Source organism: Canis lupus, chromosome X, assembly GCF_011100685.1.
Source record: "Canis lupus familiaris isolate Mischka breed German Shepherd chromosome X, alternate assembly UU_Cfam_GSD_1.0, whole genome shotgun sequence".
Classification (NCBI taxonomy): Eukaryota; Metazoa; Chordata; class Mammalia; order Carnivora; family Canidae; genus Canis; species Canis lupus.
The window spans coordinates 15,587,867-15,599,041 of NC_049260.1; the positions used below are offsets into that span (position 1 = coordinate 15,587,867).

The 11,175-nt window shown below is 46.8% G+C and overlaps 1 protein-coding gene across 13 annotated transcripts in view; it reads right to left on the minus strand.

The window, feature by feature from the left end:
* Positions 1–11,175, minus strand: part of SH3KBP1 (SH3 domain containing kinase binding protein 1) — a 339,617-nt gene that overhangs the window by 27,287 nt on the left and 301,155 nt on the right. For all 13 annotated transcript variants that reach the window (XM_038586998.1, XM_038586995.1, XM_038586997.1 and 10 more), the window contains one exon: positions 6,523–6,608. In XM_038586998.1, the coding sequence (XP_038442926.1) occupies positions 6,523–6,608 (86 nt within the window). The remainder of the gene's footprint in view (positions 1–6,522; positions 6,609–11,175) is intronic.

Genomic DNA, 11,175 nt, shown 5'->3' on the forward strand with positions numbered 1-11,175 from the left:
ACATGAACAACCTCGGGGAGAGATGACTCAAGCCTGGGGAGGTGGGGAGCGCCACTGCAGGTCACCACGCAGCTAAATAAAGCGGCTTCTCCGGCTCTAAATCAGGGCTCTCTGTGCACTGACACCTCATCCTTAGCTTGTCACCACCAGATCCAATTACCCTCTAACGGGGCCCACCAACCTCACTCCTAAGTGCTCATCGTTTTTCTCCTGTAATGAATCCAAGGTAGCGGGAGGTGGACCGGGCCCAGGTGTCCACATCAGGCCTTAACAAGGGCCCATGGCTAGAGAAGGAGCTTGGGAACTCAAATTTCCTCCTTAATAAGGTATAGTTTTGTCTCCAGTGCTTTTAGTATGGCAAGGGAGTTACTTGAGCATGGTTTTCCCACAGGTCATAGATCCCTCTGAATATTTACAAGTCAAACGGAAGCCATAGCCAGGCTCTGCCAATCTGTGAGCCCGGGGCCAGTGGGCAGAGGGCACTGCAGGCCAAATAAATGCCATGTGCCATCTGAGACTGCGTGTCACCTGCTCCCTTCTTGCTTCCACATTCATTCGTGGCAGGGAGGCCTTGGCTGAGCACAGTACAGAAGTGACCAAGCTTACTGTGTAAGTCTCTCTGCCGCCTATAGGCTACTTACTATACCGCATTTGCATTCTTCAAGCTGCCAGTGGTCTCAGCATGTAGCAAAAGTAGAGATGCCCGAGCCATGGGGCTGAAAGTAGACCACAGGAGACCTGAGCACAGAGGTGGGCAATCAAAATACCAGAGCAGGATGTGCTGCGTCTGCGCGCAGGTGAGCTTCTGGGGCTGGTCACAGGTCCGCGCAGGTAGCTGGCACAGTGACCCTCTCTGAGCCAAGAGTCATTCAAACACACTTGCTAAACACCCAAACGTCCCCCTGCTCATCTTACCTGTCAGTTACTTTTCCTTGCTGCTGGCTGATGGCTGCAGGTGGCTCAGGCAGGATGGCACTGCTCACTCTTTGTGTTTTTGAATCATTCGCACAGCCAAATACATCGCTCCCAAGAGGTTAAGCAACATGTATCACCATCGCCCCACTTTGCTTAGCTTAACCTCCGCCTGTTCCTTTAGTATTCATGAGCGTTTTCCTACTGGCACTTTGAACGTTTATTGCTTTTGCTCTTATCAGATGTGACAAGGTAAAAGAGGTTTGCAGAACCTATCAAAACTAAGCATGAGCCCGGCCAGCCCAACAGACTGCCGAAGATCGGGACTGCCCTGATCGGGGCTGAGCGGGCAGAGGGAAGTGCCCTGGTTTGGGTGCGGCCTAATGTTTCTAACCGTGAACGTCCGTCAGTGAACATCATCAGTATACATTCAGGACCGGACTTTTAGAAGTGCCCAGAAGGACAAGGCCTTGCCATCAGCCCAACTCCTCCAGGACTGCAAGGTGATTTTGAAACCAGTCCTGGCTGCCAGCTTGACCTCATTTACTCAGTGCAAACCTAGACTGTGAGCCCTAACAGTCTTAGGTGAGAGGTGGGGAGTCACACGTGGCCCTGCAGGGAGAGTTCTGGCATAGAACCTCTTCTGAATGAACTGGAGCCAAGGCCAAGTGTCCCGAAGTGCAGGGAGGACACCAAAAATGCTCAGAGGACTGACTAGGTTCAAGACCCAAAGTTCAAGATGTCTCACTTCCTTGGAATAAAGCACATGACCCTCTTTTGCTTTTTGCAGTCACACTGGAGACATGCATATTGCTTCTCAAACAATCCTGATATAAACTGGCGTGTAATCATGACCTGTGTCCCTGGATAGGAGCCAGAGCTTCTTTTAACAGCTTTATTGAGGTATAATTTGTATACCATAAAATTCACCCCTGTTAAGCGTACAACTTACCAATTTTTAGTAAGTTTACAGAGTTGGGTAACCATCACCACAATCCAGTTTCAGAACCTTTCCAGGATCTCAAATTAATGAGCTCTTAATAGCACTCCCAGGGTATCAGTAGGGAAGTGCTTCTGCATTTCCTGGTTCACAGGAGCCAAAGGCCAGGAGGCATCCATGAGAGATTTGAGGATAAGATGAAGTTAGATTCATTCATGTGCTCCAAGCCAGTTCCATGTCCTAAGTCCATCGACTTTATAGCTAGCAACACTTGGCCCCTAGATGGATGGCAATGTCAAGTGTGTATCTGTGGATCAGGTTGGAAAGACAGGTGAGAAATTCCCAGCTTTTCTATGTGAGGAGGGGGTGATGTCCACATAAAGGGGTGGAAGTGGGAAAAGTGGGATGAGAGCTGAATAGAACAGGGAACAACGGTCGACGGAGGCAAGCAACAGGGGAGAAACAAGAAGGGTTGCTTCTAAGTCAATCAGCTCCAACAACTAGATGGCTTAGTTCCTGAGCTGCTTCCCACCTGAGGGCCCGCTGCTGTGTGCTTCAGCGGGAAAGAGTCGGAAAATCTCTGCGGTATTGAGGTGTAATAATAAATCCTGCCATGCCGTGGGAACTACAATATATGGCATAATAAAAGTAAATGTTATGGCACTTGACTTCTCGGCCTATAATCTCCCATTCAATCGGAGCAGAGATTCTTCCGTCAGCAAGAGAAAACTGGACAATTTAATTTTCATTTCTATTCATGCACAGGCCTGCTCTGGAGCTCATCCACGTTTCCTATTATGTTACTTGAAATATGGCGGTGTAGTTTGATACACAGTATCTCAAACCGACATCAACAACATCGTTTTAGACCAACTGATTTCATTCTAAATTACTGTGGGGCTGACAGATGCTGGTAGCTGCCCACACGAGATCTGAAAAAGCCATGTTCTCTAATTCAATATTATAATAATTTAAAATTATAGCTTTATTAAGAGGAAACAGATTTATTTATAGCTAACACTGATGATTTCTAATGGCTTTCAGGGCTGTATTCGGCTATTCATGCAGCCCACATTTGGACAGCTTCAATTGTTTGAGTCACTAACAAAACATTCTGGTACAAATAATTTCCTTCTTGATTCAAAGCAATGAACAAGTGCTACAAAAGCAGAGACACAAAGCAGCCCTGAAGGGAGGCAGTTCCTCTGCAGTGTCCTATTCTCCTTGACCAACCCACCTGTGACAGTATTTCTGCATTTGGGCCTGAAGACATTCTGCTTAAAATCCTTTCATCCCTTGGTCTCTGAGATGTTGCCAGATTCCTCTTTTCCCTTAGATAGGGACTTTTGTGAATGGTTTGGTCTTTTTTTTTTTTTTTTTAAATGGTTTGGTCTTTAAGATCTAGGTCCTTCTTTCTCTTCTTCCATGCTAAGGATTTTATCTTCCTGACTTAACTATCCCTTCTAAGCAAACAACAGCCTTAATAATAAGCATTTCTATCACTGAGCAGCCCATCAAGTGATTTTTACAGAACTCTGGAAGACAAGGTAGGAAAGTTGGGAGGGATGTTAGTTCCCTTCATCAATAAAGAAGCTACAGCCCAGAGAGTCTGTATAAATTACGGAACGTTTCCTGGCCTGGAGGCAGCAGCCTGCACTCACACATGGGGCTGTCTATAGGTGCCAGCCCTGCGTTATGTCGCCTGGAAGGTCCTAATGTCTACCTGCAATCCTTGCTGGCCTCTACAACGTCGACCCTCCCCAGCCTTGGCCTTCCAGCTTCCGCCTCATCCAGCACTGACTAGATCTCAAAGTCAACACACTTAAATAAATCCACATTCCCCTCCACGCCAGTCCCCCCGCCAGACATGCTTATTTCTACCCAAGTCATTTTTCCCCTACCCTCAAACCTCACAGCTGACACAGTATTCTCTCCTCCTCCCTCCTCCTAAATCCAGCCTGTGCCTGAGGCCTGGTAATAATTCTCTCGAGTTGCTGCTTCCCCATCCAGCCCTTCTTTCACAATCCTATGGCGAGGCTTAATGTGGGCTCTCTCTTAACTGCCTCAAGCCCAAACTATCAAATAACCTGACTCCTTGACGCCCATCTTTCCTTCATCTGACTGGTCTCATAGAGCTCCATCAGTTAGTATCTAAATGCTTAGACCCAATCCCGCCAGTTTGGTGTCAACCCAGCACCTGCCGAATAAATTACAGAGGCATCCCCTTCCTAACGAGTCCCGCCCAGACCTCTGTGCCCAGGGCAGCTCCCTCCGTGTGGGCACGAAGCCTCTCCTGCGGCTGATCTGTGCTCAGTTACCAGCACGCCCCATGGGATCTCCCTGCCTGCCTCTGCCTCAGCGAACCCAACTTCTAGATCCAGATAAGTCTGCCCCCCCTCCCCCCTCACCGATGGAGCCTGCCCTAGCACCCTGGGCACCAAGGAGCATCCCCAACTCTCACTGACATTACTTTCTGCCACTCAGTGGTCAGACAGACCGTTGCTGTCACCTCACTTTCCATTTGCTGTCCCAGCAGCCAAAACAGACCCGAAGCTGCTGGGAGGCAGGACCTGTGCATGAGGGCCTTGCCCTTGAGTGGGTACTCAAGTATTTAGTGGCTGATTCCATGGCTGCTGATCATCATTTCTTGCAACGCAAATAATATGTGTTACATTATTAGCTTGAGGAATTACAGCCTTCTGGGATTAACGTCTTCTTGCTAAGTGAGAGCAAACTAAGCCTCAGCAGCTCTTTCTGGGCTCCCAGATAGACACAACTGGTACTGTTTCCACGAATGAAGAGCTTTCATAGACAAAGACACTTTGATCAAGGCCCCCACCATTTTCAAACTAGCTCGTCAGACTGAGAAATATGAAATTCCTATTTTGGTGAGAGCCACCTGAGTCATCTCCAGACCCAAAGAAAACAAGAGCCAAAGGCCAATGCTTTCACAGGCAAGGCACAGCTCTGTGTATTCTGGGGGAGGGAGAACACCTCCCTTCCCGTGGGAGGCCCCACGTTACTGGTTATCGTGCCTTAAAATGTGGGCCCTTAAAATGTTAAACCACAGTAGCAAGACCAAAACTTCAGCAGGCTCATTCTGATGATTCCTTCTCATTCATAGCCAATTACTGCTCCGCTCTGCCCTTTAACCAGGTCAAAAGTCCAGCAGGCCAGCATTTCTATTATTATTCCATCAGCCCAAGCTGTCAGAAGCCCTTGGTCATGCTTCCTGACTGAGCTTCTCAAAGGCTGAGGATGTGCAACAGTCTCTGGAGACAGAGCAAATATTTTTGGTCTTTAGAGTTACAGTGACACATCCTACCACTAAGTCTTCTCAAGATCAGACCAGAGACTGCAAGTCAGCAGTTGCAAAGATGCAACTCTATTAGCAGGTTCAGGAAAAAACAAAAACAAAAACAGCACCCCAAAGAGGAGTAATCCCAGGTGATGAGAAGGCTCACGTTAGGCACTCTGGTGCCTCTTATGAGCCTGCCAGTGGTCAGATGTTTGTTTCTAAATTGAGCAGCCAATGCAAAAGATGCTGGAAATCTTCCGTGTCAAATCAGTCCCTAAGAGTGGCTGCCAGAGGTTAGGGAAGGGGTGGGGAAGAGGAGGGAGGTGGGTACAGTTATAAAAAGGCAACAGGGGGGGATCCTGATGGCTATGGAATGTTCTGTATCTTGGCCATGGAGGTAGATACACAAACCTACACATGTGACAAAACTGCAAAGAACTAAAGACGCACAAGTACTAGTAAAACTGGGGAACCTGGTGGACGTGTCCATGTCAATATCCTGGTTGGGATCTCACGCTATAGGTTCATTATGATGTTACCATTGAGAGAAAAAGGGTAACGGGTATGTAATTCTCTCTGTATTACTTCTTACAACTGCATGTCAATCTCTAATTATTTCAAAAGAAAAGCATTGAATTAAAAAGGCAAATTCCAAAATGTAGCCCTATTAATGTAGAATATTGTGACCATGACAGGAACAAATAAAAGATGTAAAGCTAATAAAAAAAAATAGTTACTGAATCTAGACTTCTTAAAAGGGCTGTCATCCAAGTCAGACCAACAGTGGCATCAACCAGCACATGCAACCTCATGCCACCTGCGCACATCCCCAAAAGACCCTCCAACAAAACTTGTGTACCCACAGAGACTTTAACTACCTTCCCCTTTATCAAAGAGTGCTACCTTAACCTTTGAAAAACTTACCCACATTCTTAACTAAGTGGTAATTTTCATGCCAGAGCTCATTTTAAATTCAAACTCAAAACACTGAGTGCTGTGACTACAACGAACTCTGCCATTCTTCATTTTCACCCATTCACCTTTTTTTCCACTAAATAGGTATATCACTAGAAAATATGAATGTAAGTGCTAACGTCCCACTTCTACAAAAGGTTTATTTATCACTTCTTTTCATTAGACTGTTCTCCTGAGGTCAGGGAGATTAGAAATCCCAGGCAATCTGTTTTAATGTGGAAACCACCATCACTTCCCCTTCTTTATAAAACTGTGACATTTAAAACCAACCATGGGCTATTAGCCTTTCACTGAAATGGCTGTGTTAGTTCTCATCAGGCTGCTTAAGAAGGCAAGTCAAACTCTGAAGTTCTCTTAAAATTTTGCAAAGAGAAGCCAGAAAGCTCTCCTTACTCACCGATGTCATTGCTGCGGTCCGAGAGATCCTTGTCCAGGATGCCAGAGATCGAACTGCCCACCAAGTCAATCTTTGGACCGTCACCCCTACATTAAAAACACAAGTCCAAGCATTTAAAAATTGGTGTGTGCCCTTGTCATTTTGTCAGCTTTCTTGCTGCACGCGCATTAAGGAGCGTGCTGTGCATGGGGCGGGTGGCACTGTCGCCTGCGCCTGTGAGGGAGCCAGTGGGAGCCAATGACCTATCCAACCACATGGGCCTTGGTGAAACCGGCTGACAGACTGGATGCCCACCTCTCCAGCACACATTTTCAGAGATGGCTATTTTAATAATGACTGTTCAGCAATACACCTTTAGCCACAAACCCTCCTGCTGGTACACAGGGTACAGCGTAGGGCCTTCTCCCGCCCCATGGCCAAATAAGCACCAGCAAATGATAACTGGGAGCTTTCCTTTTAAGGAGCAAGGAATTTAGCCAATGCTGCTTGTCAAAGGTCGGCTACTTTTAACCTTGAGAAAAAGGTTTTCTGGCCTGAGGCGGAGGAATCAGCCAGGCTGTTGACAGGCACAGGGGGTTGAGTTTAAGATCTGGCAGCCTGAAGGCTGGCGCTGGGGCACAAGCCTGTAAAATTAGACAGCTCTTGGGTGGGTGCCCCCATGCCCATCAGGACACGAGTGACTTCCCTCTGTATCTGGGCTAGGAACAGCCCCAAGGAATGGGAATAGGCCTCTGAGATGATGAGAGAAGTAGCTCACTCGTGCATGAACAGAAGGTTCCTCCAAATTCCCCCAAAAGGGCAGTTCTCTAGTCCCTTTCAGGGGGATGAGCCCTGAGTGAGATTATCTGAGGTTTATGATGGTAGTGAAAGCGGAAAAGATCCTCACCCATAAAGTGAGAGGGAGAAGCCAAGCAGTCATTCTGGGAAAGCAACAGAAATAATCCACCTCATGGCTCTTGGCAGTCATCATGGCCTGAAGCCAAACCACACAATGAGTAGCAGAGTTACTCAAAGGAGAGCGCCTGTCTGATACCTATCATGCAGAGGGGATTGAGAGGGCCAAGCCAGGTAGTTCCTACTCTGGAGGGGCTCATGGTCTAAATGCGAGAAAGACAGACAGACACAGGCCCACATGGCACAGGCTATGCAAGAGACAGGCATATCAAAGTCATCTGGAAAGGACTGGATCAGGGCAGGGGACCTGTGTGGTATGGCAAGGGGCATGCAGGGGAGGTGGCATTCCAGCCGGGCCATGGAAGAAAAGGGAGAGAGGGCATATCAGGAGGAGGTGCAGTAAAGCCAGGACCCCAGGTGGGTGGGAGTGCCTGGTGTGGCCAGGGGTCCTGGGGCTAAAGCCTGAGGTCCCCAGAGGGTAGTGAGAGCAGAAAGGTCAGCAGAGTCAGACTGCCAGGCTGAATACTAGAGGGTTCTGTTTGTCCTGGGGGTAATGGGGAATGGAAGGATAGCTGAGCAGGAGACCTGTAAGCCTGGGGACAAGGGAGGGACTCAACAGGGCCGAACCCAGTGTCTTTGCACAAGAAGGGCCGGTGGTAGTGGCATTCAGCGAGATTCGCATGTCCTTGTGATGGTGGAGGAGGCCCAGTGGAAGGAGGCAAGCCCCCGTCAGTTCCCAAGCAAACAAGCCTGATCTGTAACCTCCAGTGTAACGTCAAGTACCCTCAACAGAAGACAAGCAGAGGTAAGAACTCCAGGGTGACAGGGCTGGGCCGAATGGCCTGACTGCCACCAAGACAAAACATAGCTCTCACGCTGTGGGTGTGTATTATGAGACTTCCTGGGCTTTTCAGAGCTCAGCCGAAGTAAAAGTTCAAGAAGAGCGTGGACTACTGCGCTTGGAAGGGGGAAGCAGCTTGAGCTTCAGAGCAGAGCCTTTATTTCCCACCTCAGCCCCGTCTCCTAGGGCCTTGGGGGCCCCCAGGCCAGGCTGCTGGAGCAGAGCCCCTCTCCATGCCCAGCCACCAAAGGGCAGGTCCCATAGGACTCTCTCCCTCGAGCAGACCCCAAGCCAATAGCAACAATGAGACTGAGGAAATTCATTTCAAAACATTCTGCTGGCAGGGCCCCAGTGGCTACTAGTTTGAATGCAACCTTCTGGATGAAATGTTTTGTAAATGCACCATTATTTGTAGGAAAAGCATTTTCATTTTTAAAAGTTCTCAAGGGCTCTCAATCTTATTATTTTCTAACTACAGAGTCGGAATGGTTTGGTGCTGTCATTCCCCAAACTAACACAACTCAAATTATACCCAGGGCCAGACAGTCCTGTCCTTTTGGGAACACAAGGACCAAAACCTGTGAGAACATGTGTTCTGTTCAGGGAGAAAGGTCATTCAGGCAACAAAAGTCCAGTTAATAAAAAAAAAAAAAAAGTCCAGTTAATTCCACTGGGCTTTTTTTTTTCCCAAGGGGAAAACTGGTTTGAGGTGACACCATGGCGGGTGGCTGGGCAGAGAATCCGAGGGTGTGCTGGTGGGAGAACGAGCTTTATGTAGCAGCTAATGATCTGTATCTCAGAACAGCTCAGCTTGGTTGCTTCTGAACATTTGGTTTATTCGTGCATTTTGGTAACTATGAATCTTTGGAGCCGCCACTTCCCTCTTTGATTTGACAGCTAGAAGCTTCCAGTTAAATGTGAGCCTATCTTGAGGGACTGTAGAGAACCCTACTGCTCATTACTGTGCTCATCTTATCTTGGGCTATATTACTTTTCTACCTTTATTTTCTCCCTTACTGTCACTCTCAACTATTTTATTCTTGTAGATGCATTTTGGAAAGTTACCACAAAGCCTTTGGGGAATGGTTCAGGGTAAAAAGAAGTAATTTCTAAGAATAGGGTGTATATCAATAGCATTTAAAATGGGCATCTGCTTTGGCCCAGTTCTGGGAGGCTATGCTAAAGAAATAGTCTGAAATGCCCAAGTGGGTTTTGTAGATCAAATAAGACCACAGTCTTATTTGTAATAAAGAAAAATTAACACTGAAATCTTTCATGAAGAGGGGAACAGTTGAGTAACCTATATTTGGTGGACTTTTATATAGTCATGAAAATGATATTTAGAAACACATTATGACAAGAAGGACAAAGGCTGATATTACAGTGGCAAAGGACAGCAGCAAGTTAAAATGACCCACTCTTCCATGCACATATACCCACATGCCCTGCTTGGGTATCAGGAAGGGGGATTGTTATTTAAGACTGGAAAAATATTTACAGTGACTATTCCTGGATAATGTGATGGGTGATTTTTAGCACCCAGCTCAGCACCTGGTACCTGGCAGGGGCTCAAAAACACTTGTGGAATCAATGAATATTTGCCTTTGTTCTGAAATGGGAATGCATCATGTATTTTTGTACAATAGATGCAATTTTTCCCCCAAAAGCTGTAGGATACTCAGTATGATCCTAACTAAATAAAACCAATGAAAAACAAACCAAATCATACACAGGGGACAAGATGGAAAATAAATTGTCCAAAATGTTAATAATAGTTGTCTCTGGGATAAGACTATAAGTAAAATTTTTCCTTCATTAAAATTCACTTTTAACAACAGAGACCCATACAATTCAGGCAGCTTATGTTCTCTCTCCTTTCTCCGCAGGAGTATTGCCAAGGTCAAAGGTGAGATGGTCTGGCCCTTGCCTACATACTCCTTTAAGAACCTCCCTGACCACAGGTGCCCCTGTCATCACCTGTGACCACATCTGGAGCTCACCTGGGAACCAGGTGGGGGTGTGTGGAGTTATAAATCCTAGACCAAGAGGTCTAAGCCATGAGGGAACACCTGAAGAAAGGAAGTACCATCCCTGAGCGACCTGTCCCCAGATGCTAAAGCACCAGCTGCACTGATAGGAAGGAGCTTAGGATCCCCCCGTCTCTCTGAGCCTTGATCCCGAATGCCAAGAGCCAGACACAGGCTTTCAGGCTGAAATTATCTTCTATACAGGGCCAGAAGCAAGCCTATTTTGAAAACACAGTAGGTGTCGTTTAAAAAAGGTTCTGATCCTTCCAAGTAAGGAAGCTGCAGCTGGTGTTTTGACAGTGTTCAGACTGTGGGTGTGGAAGCGTTTTACAATGTCTATTTGTAAATGCTTTTCACTGTATTTATAGACTCTTACAACAATGCTAATGAATTTCAGTTCTGAAAAATACCAGAATTTCTGAAATTCTCCAAAGCACATGCTTGGAGTGGCTGACACCCAATGAGGCTGCAGCCCTCGATGGTCTCTGCTCTCCTCCAGTCTGCCCGACACATGGCTACCATTTTGGTAAAAAGGATGTTACTAAATCCAACGAGAAAAGAAAAACCCAGTCCTCTAGCCCCCAAGAGGGTTTATGTATGCTGAGTTTCTATGCCCACAGCTGTTGGATAAAAGGGGAAAATAAAAGAAAGCAGGCATATTACCATATAGTCAAAGATACCAGAACAAGGTTGCCCTTACTCCTTTCTGATTTTTAAATCCAAATGGTGCTGTTGTCTCGTATTTTTCTCAGCAGTTTTGGTTATGGACCCTCGAAACATGTGACTTGGACAGGCGACTGGCAGGGAAGTCTCCTTGCCCTACTGGACAGGGAGCCTAAATTGCAGATAATGGGTTGACTAGCTCAAGGACACCAGTAGGAATAAGTGGAA